The sequence below is a fragment of the Polypterus senegalus genome, chromosome 16 (genome assembly GCF_016835505.1).
Source record: "Polypterus senegalus isolate Bchr_013 chromosome 16, ASM1683550v1, whole genome shotgun sequence".
Taxonomy (NCBI): domain Eukaryota; kingdom Metazoa; phylum Chordata; class Cladistia; order Polypteriformes; family Polypteridae; genus Polypterus; species Polypterus senegalus.
Genome location: NC_053169.1, coordinates 96595351 through 96617483, shown reverse-complemented (window position 1 = coordinate 96617483; position 22133 = coordinate 96595351). Strand labels below are relative to the sequence as shown.

General features: G+C 44.9%; 1 protein-coding gene across 1 annotated transcript in view; it reads right to left on the bottom strand.

Annotated features, from left to right (window-relative positions):
* Positions 1-2999: 2999 nt before the first annotated feature.
* Positions 3000-22133, bottom strand: part of ppp1r14c (protein phosphatase 1, regulatory (inhibitor) subunit 14C) — a 52983-nt gene continuing 33849 nt past the window's right edge. The window contains exons 2-4 of the mRNA XM_039738692.1: positions 13464-13547; positions 8416-8448; positions 3000-4164 (exon numbers count right to left, since the gene is read on the bottom strand). Coding sequence (XP_039594626.1) covers positions 4090-4164; positions 8416-8448; positions 13464-13547 — 192 coding nt within the window. The 3' untranslated portion in view covers positions 3000-4089. The remainder of the gene's footprint in view (positions 4165-8415; positions 8449-13463; positions 13548-22133) is intronic.

The window sequence follows — 22133 nt, the reverse complement described above, 5'->3', positions numbered from 1 at the left end:
CCCAGATGTGTATTGCCGTTTGAGAATCCCGTCCAGCCCCCGGGACACAGAACCAGAGTATATGCAGCAGAAGTGACAATGAAAACCCGTGAGAAGTCATCCTGGTTAGCAACGCAGATTTCGCTTATTGTTGAGCACAATCTTCTGCATACTCATACTTTTTAAATTTTCGTTTGCCACCAATTCCAAGATTTGCAAAGAAGTGGAGAAGTTAGGAAATGACCTTTACCCAGTTTGGGAATGCCAGAAATGGCAGACAATGGAAGACGGGACCCAACAAAGGATGGCAGAGGTAGGATTTTAGTTCAAAAGTGCAACCTCGTGTGAAGGGGCTATCCTGTTTAAGGGACATCTACCAGCAGCCACACCACATTCTCTTCAGAAGAGATCGTCCTCCTGAAGCTAATCTTCTTCAAGCCCCCAACCAGTACTTGGATAAGAGACCATCTAGGAAAAGCTTGGTTGGCTGCCCGAAGAGTAGTTTGGTGAGGACAGCTGTGGGCGATTACCCCATAGTCTGAATGTGGACCCCAGTGCAGAGTAATGTAAAAATGGTGCCATCCTTCAGATGAGACGTCAAACCGAGGTCCTGACTCTCTTTGGTCATTAAAGTTCCCTGGACATCCTTCATAAAGTGTAGGGTGTATCCCAATGTCCTGGCTCTCTGTGCCCACCATGGCCTTGTCATTCTGACCCCCTAATCATCCCCTTTCTCTGACTGTCTGTCTCTCTCTCACCACTTTACCACCTAATAGATAATGTGTGGTGAGCATACTGCCACCAAAATGGCCGCCGTCACATCATCCAGGTGGATGCTACACATTAGTGGTGGTCAAAGTGGCTCCCCACTCACTATGAAAAGTACTTTTAGTAATGAGAAAAGCGTTCTATAAATGTAAAGAATTATTACTTTCATTTTCTGGGGATATTTAACAATATTTTAATCAACCAATACACACAGTTTGCATATTGTTAGCAGATGACTGGATTATTAAAAAGTACATCAAATCAAATGACTTTACGTGTGGATTATGTGACGCGAGTAACGCGAGATTCTGTCATGGATGTCTTTAATTTTGTTTGTCACTGTACAGCGTTGGTCATCGTTGGGACCCATTGGATCATAAACTATTAATATTCTCAGTGAAAACATGAGATTAAAAAGGAGTTGTCAGCCATCACTATGAACTACATAAACATCATTGTTGGGTGGGCGTATTCCTTTAATCGAAGGGTCTTGATCCATTTTGGGTCACGTGTTGTCTGAATTTGGGTCGTGCCAAGTCGTGATTCACAGTGGTACCCAATGGTCATGTATGGCTTGTGGAGCATCAGGGACCCCGCAATGGTCATGTATGGTTTGAGGAGCATCAAGAGACCCCCCGGCTACGACCTGTGTTTGCGATCCCCAGTTCCCAGGGGACGGGGGCAGAGGGCGAGCCACCCGACTCCCACAGGTGATTACTGGTCATTGTTCTCCAAGGTTGACTGTTGGCTAGCAATTCTCCAAAGAGTCGGTGGGGAATCTCGGCTTAAAATTAGGTTTAAGAAAGTTGAAGATCCACCGCTTTGAAGGAAAGACCCTCTCAAACACACACTGGCATTTAGGGATAAAGATTATTGGTTTCATTTTTGACTTTGATTTCTGGTTGTTGTTTTGGGAGTTTTCTGATTTGGGTTTACAATCATCGATTGTCCAACTACTTCTACGAAAATTTCCTTAACTCTTTGAGGACTGAATAATTTTTTCCAAAAAAACTCAGTTTACTGAAAAGCATACAATTGTACTGGTTTCGCACAGAAATCAACATAAAACGTCTGTTGCTATGTGCTGTGGCTGCTGTTGGTGCCTGTTCGGCCTCTCTGGCAGCAATGGCTACGCAGGGCGGCCCGATGGCCTGCAGGAATGCAGGGTGGGCCGGCTACCTCTCTGTCTTTGCACAGCAGGTGGGCGACAGTGGCAGTCACAGCGTGACGCAATATGGTTTGTACTTCTTGTCATCATAATTTGTGGTCCTCCTAGGCAAACGCTGCTATAAGCATATCAGCTGCATGAACATGTTCAGCACCACGATCAGCTGGGGACCAATAGGCTGATGCTGGTACCTCACTTTCGTTTTCAGATCACTTGCATCAAACTCAGAGTCCGATTCAGCGATAATACGTAAAGCGTCCATGGAGTATTTTGTTCTGCACATTTGCTTTAGTCTTGCCAGATGTTGATGCCATTTCAGAGGCTGTTTGCTCTTCACTACTCACGCACGTGCAGGGAATCAAGGTCAAATCACCAAAGCTTTGTAACTTTCCTGCAAGTTATGCCACAGTTTACAGCCGATTACCATCCTTTACCCACCGAATTTCGACAAAAGTCAACATCAGCCCTGAAAGAGTTAAACTTGATTGCGTCTCCTAACACGCTTACTTTCACAGACATCTTTAGTCTTGTTGACTGTTGTCCATCATTGGTCACCAGTGGCTCCCGTGCTTTTAGAAACTTCACGTCCTTTCTCCTCAAAAACCACAAGATTACATTTTTATTTTCTTGGCCATATAGATGGGATAAAGTAACATAAATCAAAATCCATCACGTGTGGCTGGGGAATTCCTTTTTCGTGTGCTGAAATGTTCTTCTCATCCAAAAGATGAAAACGTTAAGATCACGCAGCACGCTCGGTGGCGTTCAAACATCCATCCATTATCCAACCCACTACATCCAGGGGTCTGCAGGAGCCAATCCCAGCCAACACAGGGTGCAAGGCAGGAAACAAACCCTGGGCAGGGCGCCAGCACACCGCAGGGCACACACACAACTACACACCTAACCTGCATGTCTTTGGACTGTGGGAGAAAACCAGAGTACCTGGAGGAAACCCATGCAGACACGGGGAGAACATACAAACTCCACGCAGGGGAAGCGAACCCGGGTCTCCTAACTGTGAGGCAGCAGCGCTACCCACTGTGCCACTGTGCCGCCTGGCATTCAAACAACAAAACAGAAAGAAGTTCTCCAACTCTTTATTTTCAGCAAAATACAGTACGTTAAAAAAAATCCATACAATACAAAAAACTGGTCTTTAGACGCAACAAAACATTTGGAAACATTTCCTTTAGAGTTGATCGATTTACCTATAAAAAGTAGGGTCATAACATGCAAATTTCATGTAAATCGGGTTCCTACTGAAAAAGGCAAAACACGGGACTCCTGTGGGATTTTCTCCAAAGCTTAACCAGCACAACGGTGATTCAGAACTCCAGGGGCAGCTGAGAAAATACACTTTGACCGATGATGAACCATGAAATATAAATCCCAGATCTCCTGGTGGACTGCAGGGCTCCATATTCTCCTCCTGTGTTGACGAGTCATCTTCATTTTCTAATAAGGCTTTGATGGGACGAGAACACAATAATAAAAAAAAAAAAAAAAATTCAAGAAACCAAAAGCGGCGGAGCGTAGCTTCTTGATTGTACACCAAGCTGCTTGGCACATTTTTGGGCTCATCGTTACCATTTTTTTTTAATAAAAAAAAAAAAAAAAAAAACAAACAAAGCCAGAAAGACACTTGAAAAAGGTAACGCGTCTTTCTCCAGACGTAGAACTGGTAAGCTTGTGCGGTCGCTATTAAAAAGTTAACTCAGCCAGATGAACGTGGACGTGAACAAAATAAAACGATTTTCAATATTTGTTTGTGTAATAAAGTTCGATCACTGAATCGGCAGACATTAAAAAAAAATGTAAAAATAGGACACGTTAAAAGCAAACAACTCTACAAACTTCGAGATGGGTAACGAGAGCAATAGGAACAATGAGACGCACGAAATCTCGAGTCCGTAGTCACAGTCTGGCGCGCTGGATTCAGAGCGTCCAAAAAATAAATAAATTCATTGATCACAGTTAGTTGGATGTCGCGGCTTAAATGGTGACAAAATTATTAAAAGCTAAAAAGACAAGCTTCAGACGTTTTCTGTATAGAAATAGTTCCTCCGAAAACGGTTACAAAAAAAAATTTGTTGAGGATTTATTGAATCGTCTTTGTTATTTTTGTCCCCCTATCCAAAGACAGGATTTCCATTAGGGGAGAGGCGATGACATTATAAAGGTTTCTTTTGAGGGGCACTGAGTTTTCTCATTCCTCTTATCCTTGACAAGAGTTCTTTAACAAATTCCTAGAAGAAGGAAAAACAAAAAAGTTGAAATCAGCAACAAAATTCATTCATTCATTCATTCATTCATTCATTGTCCATACCCGCTTATTATAATAGAGGGTTGCTGGGGGGCTGACGCCTCTCAATAGACTCCAGCTGCAGACGAGACACTCAGAAGCCTCTGGCTCATTCAGGGATCTGAGCCACTCTGAGGCCCGTAAGCCGACGCCCCTCTTTAAAACCCGCCCACTCTTTAGAAATCTCAGACATTATCAAGCCTCAGAACTAAATATTTATTTAAACATGACTATATGGTGCCATGCAGGTCACACAATTCAAAAGCTACACACTTTGTGTTTAAAAGTAACACTTACAATGCCTACTTTAAAAGGTAAATTAAAATATTTGCGGTTTTATGATCTGTAATAAGAAACTAACTTTATAAGATTAGTTTCAATTAGATTAGAGAAAATGTTTTTAATCCCACAGGGAAATTCAAAAATAAAAAGGTCAAAAAACTGATAAAGGAAGATTTTTGTGTCGAGAATTGTGTCATGTTGTAATGGTGACTGAAAGTTTTTGTGAGGACAGCTTTGATATAAACAGGCAAAAGTTTTTCATTCCAGAATGGATGCTTGTGCTTCTGTAATAAGCTTCTCCTTGCGGACTTCACAGGGTCTGAGGTGTGTGGATCTATCAGAAGCTGCAGCTGAATACTTCACGCCTCTGGCGGCAAGATAAAACATGCTCGGCGCACCCACACTCACCCGTACTGTACTTTCACATCTTACGATAAAATTAAATGTCAAAATGACTTCCACCAAAAGCAATTTTGCATAGCGGGAGGAGGAGGAGAGGAGGGTGGAAGCAGACGTGGACTACGGTGCTTTCCCGCACGCACCACACGATGAACTACCCAGAGTGGGATCCCCATTATTTTTTTGGATCAATGCAGTAAATGGAGGGGGGCACCCCAAATTTTCTTTGGTTGCTCTGGTCCTAAGTTACCACCTCCACACTTTATATCAAAATACTGTACAAATAATTCAAGGTAAACATTTGTGATGCAATCAGAGGGTAAAGATTTCTCATATACAGTATGTCGGACTCTGAACCAAACGAATCAAAAGAATCGATTCACTTAAAATGGGCAGATGGAAAGAATCAAACCAGTGAAGTGAATCAAAATGTCCGCCCCTACTGCAATGGAGAGGCGTCTTTTCCTGGGTTGGTTCTTGACTTGTGTTCAAAGCTCCCTCGCGACACCTGAATTTTAAATTAGAGAATTAAAAAAGAAAAAAAAAATGCATAGATGGACAGTCATGTGTGATGCCTCTTCACCTTAACAAACTTGCATGAATGAAAGTCAAATTAAATCATTTTATTCATGTGGCCCAGTCGGCGTCCAACACCATCTGTGGCTGTGGCGGAGAAATTTGCAATCCGGCGAGAGTTTGCTCACTGAAGTGAATTAGTTCAGCTGATCTTTCTCGCTTCAGTTAATCGGACATCTGAGGCATATGCCAGTCAGCGGATCTCTTTGCTCAGGGTGTCCCATGAGGGGAAAAAAAAATACAGATGTGGTACAATATAAAATATGGAGGCCACATACAAAAAAAAAAAATAAAATAAATTAAAAAAATCAATGAACTGAAAGCAATGGTATAAGGGTCGGGAACGTAAGTAAGTTACTGGTGTTGGCACTATGCAGAGTACTACTTGTGGGAAAAAATGTCTAGTATGTGTCTTGGAAATTTGCCAAAAAATATATATATATATATATATATATATATATATATATATATATAAATAAATAAATAAATAAATAAATAAATAAAAATCACACCCTCACAAAGTATTCATCCAAATCTATCAAAGCACAGAAAGAGAATGAAAGTTGAAATTTGACCCCTTGGTTAGGCCTTCCCATGCCCAAGTCGCCCACAGTAATTAAACTTGGCACGTGTGATTCAGGCCGACTACGCCAAGCACCTCCTCATGAGGAACGCCGGCGCTAATCCTACTCTTATTGCTTGACAGGGGAATTCTGTCACCAAATTGCAATGTCATTTGCCGGTCACGAGACACGAAGTGTCCAAAACTGTAGTTGTGTTGTGGTGGACTCAATGCCTGTCCAATAAGACTGCCTGGCTCATGCATGAATAATTCTTTAATGTGGGGGGGAAAATACTCTTTTGTATAAATATCTTTAATTGGTAGGTGATCTTCCAGCAAATATGATTGCATTTCCTACCCAAACTGGTTAACGTGAGGTGACGGTAACTCGGCGTTACCTTCGGCAGGTGCTTGTACATTGTACATGTCTAAAGTCACCAATGCGGACCACAGATAATTACAAAGTAGAGCACATAATGTAAAAAACAACATTACAGATAGCCCTGTAGTGGGCTGGCGCTATGCCCGGGGTTTTGTTTCTGCCTTGCGCCCTGTGCTGGCTGGGATTGGCTCCAGCAGACCCCCTGTGTAGTTAGGATATAGCGGGTTGGATAATGGATGGATGGACATTAGATATTGGAATATGCCAGAAATTGACTGCAGCTATTTAATTACATGACTCAATCTCTACAAACTACATAAGGTAAGTAACAGAAAAATTATTAATACATTATTTTTGGATGGAGTATTTCTTTAAGTTACTATGCTGTCATGACATACATCAGTACATACAACAATATGTACAGTCAGAAAACTCTGTGCCTCCCTGATGTATAGATCACTTTTTTCTTTTATGCCATAACCAGGAGTACTACCGGTGGCACAGAACTGCTCGTTGGATGCATTTCCTAGCAAGGTGGAAGCCCACCAAAGTAAGCGGTAGTGTTCCTGTGGTGGCTTCCCATTTACAAGCAAACAAACAAAACTAACGGTTCAGGTTCCTATCTAACTGACTGAGAACATTCTGTTGTTACATCAGAATTTAAGTGGAATATCAGGAGGGCACCATTAGCATGTTAGCTTATAGAAAGTAAAACAAATCTTCGATTATCTATGTAGTTATATAAAAGTTTACACCATTGCAATCAAATAAATGCTTATGCAGGTTTGACATTAAACTTTACAGGAGTGACTCTTGCAGGCACAAAGCAGGACCCCACACTAGAGGGCATCAGTCCATCTCCTGGCCTGTACTGCTATGGACTCCCAAACTCGCAGTGGTCTGCTGCAAACGCACAATGTCTGTTTCAGAAGTGGTCTCCTTATAACACTAGCAAACAGGAGAACTCCTGGTCTCGGCCAAGCAGCTACTGCACAGCACTGCAACAACCACACTCCTCCCATGCACAGTACAAATCCTGCCTACTACGCCAAATGTATTGCTGTGGAATCACATCAGTAATACAAGGCTTAATACTGTTATATGCTCTGTATGTACATATACATACACACATATATACATATTATACAGTATACACACAAAAAATATATAGATATATACAAGCATACATACACACACTTATATAGGAACTGTATATATGTTTATATACACACACCATATATATATGGAATGCCAATGAAGGTGGATGGAAATTCCTTGCTTGGATGGGATTCCACAATGGAAAGATGTAGAAGGGCAAAAGTCCCAGCCAGGGTGGTTGTCGGGACCTTTCCCATCTGGGATGCCACAATGGAAGAGCTTAGTGAAACTGCTTCTTAAGGCCATATATTACCCCTATACACAGGGTGGCAGCATCTCTCTGGTGTAATTCCCATCTGTAAACTCGTAGGGCATACTGGGAGCTGTAGTCCTGATAGGCGGCCCTGTTTTGGATTTTGGATTCCACCAGGGTAACACTACCTCTACTTTGGGGGGCTTCCACCTTCCTCGGAAATGCTTCCAGAGTGCAGTGCTATGGCACCAGAAATACTCCCGGGTCTGGCATAAAAGAAGTTACACCCTCTACATCTGGGAGTCAGAGTCGGGAGGAAGAGGTTGACACTGGTGGAGGAAGGAGAGAAACGTGGCCAATTGTGTGTTATTATCAGGCTGAAATTATTGAACCCAATAAAGGAGACTTTGTACATTAAATTACATTTTATTGTACCTAAATATGTATTTGGTTGAGCTGTGTCCGTTGTTCATGGCTCTGAAGCACCCCCTGGTGGGCACAATATTCAATTAGTAAATAAATAAATAAATAGTGATGAGGCCCCTTTCTGTCCACTAATTATTAAATAAGAAAGCCAAACTGTAAAAGGAATTCTTAGCCAAATCAGCAGTCACTCAGCATGCTAACAAGCAAAACTACTTACTTCTGTAGGTTTGTAACAGTCTACCAACGACTCCTAAACAGAAACAAAAGAGAGAGATCACATTAAAAACTACAATTCAGTAAACCTTCACCCAATTCCCATTTTTGTATAAGCCATTCACACAGCTCCAGGGCCAACATGTTTAAATCCCAGTTTGGATGCTATCATTGTGGAGTTCACATGTTGGTGTGGTTTTTCATGTTTTCTTCTCACCCGTGTTCCAAAGTTGTGTAGGTCAGCAGGGCACACCATCCACATGCAGCACCTAGAAGAAATGATTCACCCACTTTGGAAGTTTTCTTATTATATTTGTATACAGTACAACATTAAATCCCAGTGGAATTCCTTTGGCTTCTTTGAAACTCATCAACAGTAAAAGTGAAAAGACATCTCTGCAAAGTGTCATGTCATGTCATTTTCTAACCTGCTTAATGCAAACCTGTCCCAGGTAGCCAAGGGTGTAAGGCTGGAAGAAACCCTGGGCAGGGTGCCAGTCCATCACAACACAAACACGCACACACCAGAGTCAATTCATCGTCACCAGTTGACCTAACCTGCGCGTCTTTGGACAGTTGGAGGAAGCCGAGACATGGAGAGAACATGTAAACTCCAGACAGGGAGGACACAGGGCATGACCTGTAGTCTCCTTACTGCAAGGTAGCAGCACTGTCATGGCACTACTGTGCCACCCTCTCCTTAAAGTTGTCAAAATTAATTTACAACATAAGACACAAAACAAAATTCATCCCATATGTATCCACCCCTTTTAACGGGGTACATATGAATCCTCAGCAGTGAAGCCACAGTATTAGTTCAATGGAGGTCACCTGTCTGGGGTCTCGGTTCACAGCAGTCAAAATACACCTGAATGTGGAAGGGCCAGCTCGTGGCGTGTCAGTATGGTGGCCTGACCTACATAATGAAGACCAGGGAACACTCCAAGCAACTCCATGAAAAGCACAAGAGAGTCAAGGGATGGAGAGAAGAAAATATCCAAGTCACCGAATATCCAGTTAAAATCAGACATGAAGAAATGGAAATAGTGTGGAACTGCTGAAAGTCTGCTAGAGAAGGTCGTCCACCTTCAAGAATATGATGGGTGAAGGAGGCCACCAAGAAACCTCTGCGGACTCCAAAGTCGATGGGGTTGATGAGGTAGACAATAACGGCTGCCTAGGTTCTTCACCAGTCACAAGAAAGAACACACAGGACATTGTGTCGACAGGCACGTGGTAGACTCTGAAGTTGGCTGGAAGAAGGTTTTGGGGTTTCGCAAGACCAAAAATTGAGCCGTTTGGCCATCAGACTAAATGCCATGTTGTACTGCACATTATCAAAAACACACTGTCTCCACCACGAAGCAGAGTGGTGGGCTTTCATCAGGCTGTGGGGATGCTTCTCTGCAGCAGGCTCTGGAGGGCTTGTGAGGGAAAAATGAATACAGCAGAATAGGGGGAAATATTCTGGAGGAAAAAAGGATGGAATCTGCAAGAAACCTGCAGCTTGGGAGAAGATTTGTTTTCCAGCAGGACAACACAACAGAGCTTAAAGCCACAATTACACAGGAATGGCTGCAAAACAACGACGAGAATGTTCTGGAGTGTCAGAGTCCGAGTCCAGATCTGAATCCATCGGAGAACTTGAGGCCGGATATGGCAGAGGCTGCTCACTCGCGATCTCCAGGATGCCCGACAGAGCTGGAGCAGATTAGCAAAAGATACGAAGAATGGAGGAAAGCAGACAGAGCTGACAGAGAGAGACCCAAGGCTCAAGCTGTCAAGGCAGCCATCTTGAAGGGGATGGATACTTCATATTTGTAATTAACTTAGACTACTTTGCAGAGACCCATTTACACATTGATATGAAAGACTTTCTGTGGATCAGCGTCACACCAGCCAAATTAAGTCCACTGTGACTCAATGAAGGTGAAAATGGGAAAATGTCCAAGTGGGTGAACACCTTTTATTGGCACTGCATGAAGGAGTACTGGTGGGTGAGTTAGAGGGCCCAGTGATGGACTGTTGCCCCATCCAGACTCCGCTAATACTGTATGTGTAGTTGCACCAAGATAGGCTGACCTCCCATGGTCCACAAACGGACAAACGGGTTAGGCCGCTGTCCCAACACACGTCTTTCTTTATATAATCTTACCGACTCGGGGATAGTTACGGTGCACACCAGGGACAGTTGGTAAAGACGTGCGACATCTCCAGTGACCCAAGTCACAACATTAGAACTAGAACTTAAGAAATTAGACAAAATGAGGAAACCATTCAGCTAGTCAAGCTTGTTTGTTTAGCTAATAGCTAAGCAGTTTCCCCATATCTCATCCTGATACTGTACTTCTTAACTCTTTTAGGGCAAATTGTTTTTTCCTTTTGTTCCAGGGCCTAATATTTTTCCTGAAAACTCAGTTTTCTAAAAAGCACACAAAGAAACGGTTTCACATATAAATCAATAAATACTTATTTTTTGGCAAATGTCACTCTGTTTTATGTTCCATGAGCCTGTTCTTCTTTCGGCTGTTCCCGGTAGGGGTCACCACAGTGGATCATCTTCTTCCATATCTTTCAGTCCTCATCATCTTGTTCTGTTACACCCGTCACCTGCATGTCCTCTCTCACCACATCCATAAACCTTCTCTTAGTCCTTCCTCTTCTCCTCTTGCCTGGCTGCTCTATCCTTAGCACCCTTCACCTAATATACCCAGCATCACTCCTCTACAGACATCCAAACCAATGCAATTTCGTCTCTCTGACTTTGTCTCCCAACCGTCCCACCTGAGCTGACCCTCTAATGTCCTCATTTCTAATCCTATCCATCTTCGTCACACTCAATGAAAATCTTGGCATCTTTAACTCTGCCACCTCCAGCTCTGTCTCCTACTTTCTGGTCAGTGGCACTGTCTCCAGCTCACATAACATAGCTGGTTTCTCTACCGTCCTATAGACCTTCCCTTTTACTCTTGCGGATACCCGTCTGCCACAAATCACTCCTGACACTCTTCGTCACCCATTCCACCCTGCCTGCACTCTCTTCTTCACTTCTCTTCCACAATCCCTGTTACTCTGTACTGTTGATCCCAAGTATTGAAACTCCTCCACCTTCGCCAACTCTACTCCTTGCATCCTCACCATTCCACTGACCTTCCTCTCATTTACACACATATTCTGTCTTGTTCCTACTGACCTTCATTCCTCTCTTCTCCTCTCATATCTCCACCTTCCCAGTGTCTCCTCAGCCTCCTCCCTACTCTCACTACAGATCACAACGTCATCCGCAGACATCATAGTCCACGGGGACTCCTGTCTAATCTCGTCTATCAACCTGTCCATTACCATTACAAATAAGAAAGGGCTCAGAGCCGATCCCTGAAGTAATCCCACCTCCACCTTGAATGCATCCGTCACTCCTACCGCAGACCTCACCACGGTCACACTTTCCTTGTACATATCCTGCACAACTATTACATACTTCTCTGCCACTCCCGACTTCCTCATACAATACCAAATGTTCCACGAGCCTCTACAGTATGTAAATTCACATACGTATTGCATACCTGCTTGTCTCATCACTTATTAGCAGAAAGGCACTTTCTGGAAAAATACACCTTGAAGTAGTGGAGTGGCTGCTAATCCGTAGCGTCCACTAGCACACCATGTTGTTCGATGAAGTCTTGTGTCAGATTGCCTCCCACAGATCTACCGTATGTCTGTGTAGTTCTCCCTTGTGAATGGTACTGTAGGCACTCCCACTACATGAATGTGTTCAGCACTACGATCAGCGGGGAACCGATCAGCTGATGCAGTTGCTTGACTTTTGTTTTCAATCTCCAGACCTCTTTGCATCAAAATCGAAATTCGATAAGTTAGAGTCCAATTCAGCAATAATACAGAAAAAATAAATACTCGCGTATTACTCGCTTCACTCTCCCGCCCAATGTCAATGCCATTCTAGACGTTTCTTACTCTACACTACTCACGCACATGCCGAGATTCAATGTTAAGTCAATGAGTCTAATAGTCCTCCTAGCAAAGAGGGTCTATGTATAAACGTAAACGTGAGTTTTGTCGATGTTTACAGTGTAAGAGATGGCCGGCTGCTCAACCCAGAGATACTAGATCTATAGGAGCCTCCAGTGGCTCCTATGGCCACAAGCTGTGGCTGGAGAATGAAAGAATAAGATTGTGAGCAGAAGCAGCCGACATGAGATGTCAGCTCAGGTTTGAAGAAATAACTTGCTTCAGAGAGGGAGCAACACGCACGAGTCTCGTTACACCAGAAACCAACCCAAGATGGGACATGCAGTGTACACACTGAAGGCCCAGGGTGCATACAGCCGCCCTAACCCCGACACAGACAGGCAGGAGACAGGTTTAGCACCCAGCTCACTGTTCATCTCTACAGTTCAGTGCACAAATCACTAAACCACAACAAAGTCCAGTCCCTACTCTGCCGCCACTCCTGCTCCTCAGGATTTGTCCTCTTCCTCCTGACTCTGGCTGTTGAATGGCAGGGACTGGCCCCTTCCGGGTGCCCAACAAGCTTCTTCCGGCAGCACTTCCAGGTGTGGCGGAAGTGCTGCCAAATAGGGCCCATGCGCCCCCTGGCGGTTGGAGCTCCCATGCTCGTGACCAGTGGCCCCTGCTGGAAACCAAGGGGGCTGCTCTCTGTCAGCCCAGGGCAGAAATGGTCCTGAAAGTACTCTCTCCCCTAGTCCTTCCTTACTCTTTTCATCCCATCCGGGTAAGGGCTCCGGCCGTCCGCAACACACTCAGAAATGGAGTGCTGAACTGAACATCTGTCAGTGGGACAGATGAGGAAACTGGAATACCAGAGAAAACCCAAACTGACATGGGGGCAGAGTGCAGACTCGAAGGGTCAGGATACGGGAACATTAGCAATGCTACAATGTGAATTTCCAAGCAAAGTAAAAACACAAAATCTGAATACAGGATTCAGAACCAGCAACTCTGGTGATCTCACCAAAAGATAAGATCATTCTGCATCCCCCCCAATTATCATTTGTGGATTATTTCTTCTCCTACCTGCAGTTTGGTTGCCCGCTCATCATCATTGCTTACATCCAAAAGGTCGTCAATGTCGATTTCTACTTCGGGCATTTCTTCCTCCTAAAACAGAGACATAACATTTTGTTAAATCCAAGTATCTCTGCTAGACAGAGGCCATAGTGTTATTAAAGGTACAAAAAAAATGTCTGGTTTTGCTTAAAGCAAACTTCCACAGCGTATTCTAGAACTTGGTTGGAGCCCACCTATAGCAAACTGAACTGACAGGATGACAATTAAATAGGCACACGTGTCCCTGTGTAAAGAGGGTCCCACAATTCACACTGCATGTCAGGAGAAAAAGAAAACCAAGCCATGAACTCTGTAGACCTCCATGACCAAAATTGTGGTGAGGCACAGATCAGGGCAAGGGGATCAAACCATTTCTAAAACTTTGAGTGTCCCCAGGAGCAGACTGGCCTCAATAATTGTGAAACAGAAGAATCTTGGAGCCACCAGGACTCTTCCCAGAGTTGGCTCTGCAGGCCAAAACAGGGTATCTGGGCAAGAAAGGTTTTGGTCAAGGAGGTAACCGAGAACCTAACAGTCACTCTATCTAAGCTTCAGAAGTCCTCTTCTGAGATGGAGGAACCAGTCAGAAGGATGACCATTCTCAGCAGCACACTATCAATCAAATATTTAAAAGTAAATTGGATAAAGAGGAGCCATTCTTGAGGAGAATGAAGGCATTCAAAAGGACTCTTGAGAATGTAAGGAATAAAGATTCTCTGGTCTAATGAGGCAAAACGTGAGCTCTTTGGGCAGCACTTCAAGAACAATGTCTGGTGAAGACCAGGCAGTGTTCAATAAATGCATAATACCATCTGTACCGTGAACAATGGTGGTGGCCGCATCATAATATGGGGGTGCTTATCAGTGGCAGGGACTGGGAGGCTGGTGAGAAATGAGGGATGAAGGAGTACAGCCAAATACATAGAGGTCCATGAAGAAAGTCTGCTTCGGAGTACACAACATCTCAGACTGGGGAGACGCTTTACCTTTTTAAACACAGCAATGACCTGAAGCAAGACCGTACTGGAATGGCTCAAGGACAAGCCTCTGATTGCTTAAGACCGCAGAAAACGTGTAGAGAGACCTAAAGATGGCAGTTCACAGACACTTCCCATCCAATCTAACTGAACTTGAGAGGATCTGCCATGAAGAACAGGACAAGGAGTGCAAAGCCTGTAGAGGCCTATCCAATAAGTCTCAAAGCTAGAATTGGAGCCAAAGGGGATTCCACAACAGTTACTCCAGTAAGGGTCCGAATAAAGCTATGAATCTGGTCCTGAATACATGAGATCCTCCTATTGACAGTATGGATTGTGACACTAGAGAGCGTCGTCGCTCCTCAAACTCAATAGACAAAACATCCAAGACACCATGTAAAAGCACCAGGAAACATTTTAATTTCTTTTATCCTTGATATAATGTGCCTTCAAAGCACCACCACCACAATACACAATAAATCAATAAATACAATTCTTTTCCTCCTCTCCTCCCAGCAGCTCTGTCACACTCCCTCCCAACTCTGGCTCACCTGCTGGGTCTCCACCAATCCTTTATATAGTCCTTGACCCGGAAGTGTTTCTATTCTTCCTCCCACGTGACTTACTAGCACTTCCGGGTCAGCTGGAGAATTCAGGTTTTCAATCGGCCTGGAAGTACTTTGGGGTTTCCATTGTCGTAGTCCATTAGTACTTCTGGGCTACGGTACCCCGCAGGGCTGTGCTGCCAAACTCCTAGTCCCATAGTGCCCTACGGGCACCTGGGGCACTGCTTCAGTCCAGGGAAGCTGCCATCTATCGTCTTGGGGGAAGCAGTGTTGGCAAGTCACTGTCTTCCCCCATCCTTTTATTCCAGAGGCATCCCGGCAGGGTTGAGCTTCCGGCCATCCATCACAGGATTGATATTTCCTGTCTGTGCGCGGCTGGTGTTGTTCTGCATGAGCTCATCTTCTAGCTTCATACTCCTCTCCATTCTCCCAGCTGCTTAAGTTATACCCTGATTTGCTGAATTTCAATGTAAAACCCACCACCTATTCTCAGTGAAGACTCATTTCTTAAGGTGCGCACTACCCCTTCCTGAGATCACCTGGTTATCCAAAGGCTATTCGTCACTGTTTGGCATTTCCAGGCAAGGCCTCCACAGAGATATCTGAGCTGCTTGTGGGGTTTTCTATGGCTGCATCAGAGAAAGTCAGCAATTCCATCGGAGTCACCTTCTCCTGCACTTCTGATTTGTCTGCAACTCTCAAATTAGAACCTTTTAAGGTGGTATGTATAGTTCTGGTTCTTAAGGTGGTATGCTTCATTGATGAATAAGCCCCTAGACTTAGGGATGTGGCACGGCCCTGTCACCTTTCTGAACTGATAGGCTACACCCACACTACTACATTTCTGTTTTTGCCTTTCATCCACGCTACCGCTGCTTTTTTAACCCCTGAAAATGGAGACTTTTGAAAGTACTCTCTGAAGCCTAATGCTTCTGGGAAAATCAACTCGGTGTTACGGTACTTGAGGTGAAAACAGACTCACATCTTGATTGGTTTGTGCTTGTTCTGTGGCCCTTCCCTGATTGGATCCTGGCTCTGTATAATGCGTCATTGATCGACTGGCCACCCTTCATGAAAGAAACCCACTTTCCAACATAGTGGGCATTAAACGGCACCACTCTGGTGGAGGTCCCATTTCTACACCAGTAGGGCATCATGGAAGTTGTAGTCCTGATAGATAGAAGAGGTGCTTTCCATGGCGCTTGTTGTGTTGCTTACTTGTATTCTCTTAAATTTGTATTTTTTAGTTTGAAAGCAACATACAAGAACAAAAAAGACAAATAATTTACAGATTGGTACAGTTTTGCAATAAGTCCCACGGCCATTGGCGTCACCATCCCTTCAAGGAGGACACTTGCTTACATTTGGTGGAAATAGAAGGGACACGCTTCTAGAAGGGAAAAGTCTTCAGAGCTGGTGTGTCACCAGAGAGGATGTGCAGCATTGTTCATACTGGCACTCAGGTTTGTCTTCATTCTTTCCACTACCACCGCCAGCGGGTCCAGAGAGCATCCCATAACTGAGCCTGCTCTTTTAATCAGCTTGTTCATTTCTTGGGCCTCTTTTGAAGTGATGTTACTATGTTGGATTGATGCTACACATCTCACTGGCCATCAGAGTTGTAGAAGATGTGAAGGATGTCACTACCTACATTCAAGAAGCTCAGACTTCTAAGAATAAAGAGCCTGCTCTTCCCTATCTTGTCTAGTTCCTCTGTGTTACAAGTCCAGTCCAGCATGTTATACAATATTTGTAGAAATGCACCACCTCCAAATGCACTCCCTAAATAGTGAGCGGACGTAGAGGCTCTTCGGTGCCGTGAAAGTCAATAACCAGTTCCTTGGTTTTGCTGATGTTAAGTGGCAGAGAATTCTCAAAGTTCTCCACGTGACTCCTCTCCTCTGTCTCAATCAATCTTCCCTCTTTATCAATACACCTCCATAAGTGTACAATCATCTGAGAAGTTCTGCAAGTGACCTGACCTGCTGTTATATTTATAGTCTGAGCACTGCTCTGTTACAATGCGGGTCCCGCTCCATGCTCCCATCTCCCTTTTGGGAGCCTCTTGAATCCAGCACTGTCGGTAATGTAACTGGATAAGCTGGACCATGACGACTACAAACAAAGCAAGGGGAAGGTGCAAAAAGTGCTTTCATGAAAAACGAGCAAAACAAATCCAAATAAGGTTCAAAAGAAAATGCAGTGCTTCACAAGTTAATAAATGAATAATCCATTAAACCAGGGTGAAAATGTGGAGGTTAAAATCCCAATAAATATTCCATTTAAAAACGAGGTTTAAAAATCAATACTGGCTGGAAGCAGTCCCTGCTTTAAAAACCCTGTGCCTTCTTTAGCTGGCGGCTCCTTTGTTTCTCCCATCCGGGTCCTGCACCAGGGGAGTCGCTTGATCTTCTCCTTCTGGTTTGGTAGCCTTCCGATCCCTGGCTCCACCAGACTGAGACTCGGGTCCCCCAACGACCAGGGCACTCACACTGGGGCTTCCACCTCACAAGTCTCCGACTCCCACTGCCTTACGCAGCAAGCTGTCCTTGATCATGGTCCTCTGCAAAACTCAGCAGGAGTGACCCAATCCGTCTCCCCCCAGGTGCCAGCCAAACACCCCACTTCCCAGCTGCCTCTCCTTAATATAGTAAGCCTACTCTCACTCGCTCATTTCTGCACCAGCTTCTTTGCCTCCTATCTTCTTCTCTCTTAACCTCCGTCTTTTTCTCTTTTCCCTCCCCTCCGCACTCCCGCTCCTACTATATATAATGGGAACGTGGAACAGATGCAGCGATTACCAGCTCCAGGCATCAATTACGGATATGGACCCGAGCACATAAGCAAGGAAACGCCCATACCACATCGCCTTTGAGATCCCACTCCAGTCACACTATAAAGCCCCCTCTTTAAGCCGCGAGTGCACTGATTATTTAAAAACTGGTCTATCCTTCTCCTGCCCAGTGGGACATCCAGAGGGTTTGCGGGATCCCCTCGAGGTTGCTGGATATCATGGCTAGCCTGTACACTGGTACTGCGAGTGCTGTGCCGAGTGAAGGCAGGACCTCTGCGTTTCTCCCATTTAATTCTGGGGTTCATCAGGTGTGTTCTGCTCCTACTCTGTTCAATGTTTGTATGGACTGGGCGTTGGGCAAGTTCATGGGGTCCAGCGGCTGTAGGACATCTGTTGGTGAACAAAGATTCACGGATCTTGACTTTGCTGACGATGCTGTGATCTTCACGGAGTCAATGGAGGCTCTGATCGGGGCGCTGGAGAAACTGAGTGAGAAGTCTGAGTGTCTGGGCTTGTGAGTGTCCTGATAAAAACCAAAGAGCCAGGCCTTTAATGACCTCTTGGGCACGGCCATCAGCGGTGTGTCTGTCTGCGGAGAGAGTGTCGACCTCGTCATTGAGAGGTTTACTTACCTTGGCAGTGACATTCATGTCCCTGGTGACTCTTCTTATGAAGTCTATAGACTGATTGGGAGAGCATGGGGGGTCATGAGGTCCCTGGAAACTTGTGTTTGGTGCTCCCGATATCTATGCAAAAGGTCCAAGTCTTTAGAGTCCTGGTGCTTCCTGTCTTGCAATATGGTTGTGAGACATGGACGCTATCCAGTGACCTGAGATGATAGACTGGACTCCTCTGGTACTGTGTCTCTTCGGAGAATCCTTGGGTACTGTTGGCTTGACTTCGTGTCGAATGAGCAGTTGATCATAGAGTCCCAAATGAGGCACATTACCTGCATTGTGAGGTAGCGTCAGTTACAGCACTACGGCCACGTGGTGCGTTTCCCTGAGGGTGATCCAGCTCATAAGATCCTCATTGTTGGGGACCCAAGTGGCTGGACCAGGCCAAGGGGTCGCCCACATAACACCTGGCTGCGGCAGATGGAGGGTCATTTCCGGAGGGTAGGCCTGGACCGCGTGTCTGCCTGGGGGGTTGACAACCGGGATCCCGAGTTATTTCGCCGTGTTGTGGGTGCGGCAACACACTGTACCAGTGCATGCTCCCCAACTTGACTTGACTTGACTTTCCTTTCCTTCTGAGCCACGGACCCGCTATATCACATGCTCCGACACTAAAAACATCCCAACTGCAGCATTAAATGGTGTCTATAACCTTAAAGGCCGTGCCACCTGCCAGAGGGTGAGCCTGTAACACAGTTAAGATACAAATAAACCCCCCTGTAGAGGTACAAACCACACTGTGCACCCCCTGGCCAATAAGAGGTTGGGTGCCATCTCTATTACATTTTACAGCTTTTCATATAAACTACGTAAACACGCATTGGATGGTAAAGGGGGATTAAAAGAGACGGTGGGCAGGGAGTAGAGGGGGCGTGTAGGTGACGGCCACCAACATCTGTAAGAAGTTGGCCTCATTTATCCTCTGCTGACTTCTTGAGCCACTAAGCATAAGCAGATGGACCAAAGGATTAGCAAACCAAAGCACAGTAAACCATCACATAGCAGGCCAGCATCACAGTGAATTGAGCAGAGAGAATGAGAGGTAAGAAGAGGAAGAGAAGAGCAGGCCTTTGTAGCCTTTAAGAAGAAAATATCAGGAAACATCGTAGTCACCACAGTGTATTTTGACCTTCTGAATTCCAAAAAACACTCTAGTGAAACGACCTTTGTCAAATCGATTGAATGGCGTCTAATATTGCTGAAATGAAAAAAAAAAAATCCTATAGTCATCTCTTATTTCCCTTTAGTTTAAGGACGTGTTGTATTACCGAAAGCTGAACAACAAACAAAACTGAAGTTCCTTCAGCAGAGAGAGGAGAGCTTGGCTTCACACAGTAGTTTATATGGGGCTCTGGCAGCCACTTTCAGGCACTGCTCTTCACCCCTGCTGAACCCTGGGATTAACAGCAAAGCCTCATCTCTTTTCCTTGGGCCTCAGTGGGTCAGGGTGGGACATAGGGTCATGCTAAGCACACATCACAAGCCCAATTTTGGGTCGGAATCAGCCCTTCCAACAATCACAAAAGGTGTCCCGACTTCAGGTAGGTCTTAAATGATGATCTTAGAATTCAGAGTACATAGTAGTGATCAGTCCTAACTAGACCCCCTTTACCCACAAAAGTCAGGGATGGTGTAGAGTAATACTAGGCACACGTCACAGTTCTGATTTTCATCAGGATTCAAACCTTCAGATGATCGCAAAAACATATGCCGATTTCAGGCAGATCTTAAACATCCACCTTCCCAGGTTATCCTGTAATGTGTGGTACCTGAAGTAGAGTTGGGTGGAAAAGGTACATGAAAATCTAAATTTCAGAACGCTACGTTATCGGCATTTTGGGATTTTTTTGCCCTGTAAGCAAACCTCAAATTACCTCACAATCCCCAAACACTCGCAATTACAGGTGGACAAAATGTCGATTTCTTAGACTTAGAGAAACAAAAGTACACACTTTGACGTGACTGGAACTTCACGTGGGATAACTCCCTTATTGCTTTGCTGTGATGAGTACTTCACAGGGGGATGACTCCTCGTATTGCTTTGACGCAATCAGGATTTAACAGGTATAGGTGCCAGGGGGATTCCTTACCCAGACCGGAGGCCATAAGGGAAAGATTTGGATGGACGGATGGACAGACAGACAGACAGACAGACAAGCTTAGCTTCAAGTGGATGACCTCTTCTGAAGTGCACGTGGTATGGCTTCTTAGAATTTAGAAATTAGGTGGTGAAGGGGTGAGAGAGATAGTTAGCTAAGTAGAGACAGGGATCGATTTGGGACAGAATGGATGTGAACATTATGGTCCACCGTACTCCTTTTGAAAGATGCACAGGGATCCTTAATAACCACAGAGAGTCAGGACCTCGATTTTACGTCTCATCATTTATTGTTCCATATTTACAGCATAGTGTCCTTGTCACTGTACTAGAGCATTGAGATCCACACACACCACAGGGTAAGCACCCCCTGTTGGTCTCACCAACACCTCTTCCAGAAGCAACCCAAGCTTCTCCTAGATGGTCTCCCATCCAAGTACTGGTTGGGACTGAACATGCTGATCTTCAAGTGGATGACCTCTACTGAAGTGTAGGTGGTATGGCTGCTGGCTAGGTGAAGGTGTGAGAAAGATAGAGAGCTAAGTAGAGACAGGGATTGATTGTGGGGGCCAGAAGGGATGAGAACATTAGGGCACACCCTACTCTTTTTGCAAGATGCCCAGGGATCTTTCATAACCACAGAGAGTCAGGGCCTCAGTTTTTACTGCACCAGACTTGCAGCACGTCTCTGGGGCATTGGGATTCACTTTCAGACCACAGGGTAAGTGCCTTCTGCTGGCCTCACCACCACCTCTTCCAGCAGCAACCTAAGCTTCTCCTAGATGGTCTACCATCCAAGTACTTATCTGGCCTGAACAAGTTTATCTTCAGAAGAGGTGCACGTGATATGGCTGCTGTGACTTGCAATTGCCTACCCATGTGGCATAAATCACTTTGGATGAAAGTGAGCAAGTGACAGTAAGACGCTACCCTGGTGTCAGGATAAGAAAACATCTGCTGGAACACGGATCCACGGGTGTGACACCACCTGTGGAGTTTCAGCACACCACCATTCGCACGTGTCCGTCCTGAAAAGCAACAACCTCTCTCCGCCGCAAAAGTAGCCCACTTATATAAAACAGGCCTGAGTGAACCAGCGCTCGGGGACAAAAGACGGCAGTTGTAATGACGGCAACCAAGCACATCAGCCCACCTGCAGGTGCCACGTGTTGCATGCCAGCCCAGTGGAGAATGTGAATCATCTAAATGGCACATGTGCCGGCTTTTTGGAAAGGCACAAAAGCAATTCTGACCGTGCTCTTGACATACGACGTAATGTACGACCTGGAGCAGGTGCTCTTTTGTTAAAAATGCCTGAAAGACAATTTTGACAGAGTGCTTTTATCTGAGGCATTGATACTTCACTTTGATTGAACGGGTTGGATTTTGTTAACATTTGTCTGTGCGTCTCTCCAAAGGGAGAAATGTCTCTGTATTGAAGGCAGGTAAAAATATCTCAATTATGACCAATTTAACAGACTGTGCTGGAGTGAAGCAAACCGGGGGCACAAATCCATGAGAGGAC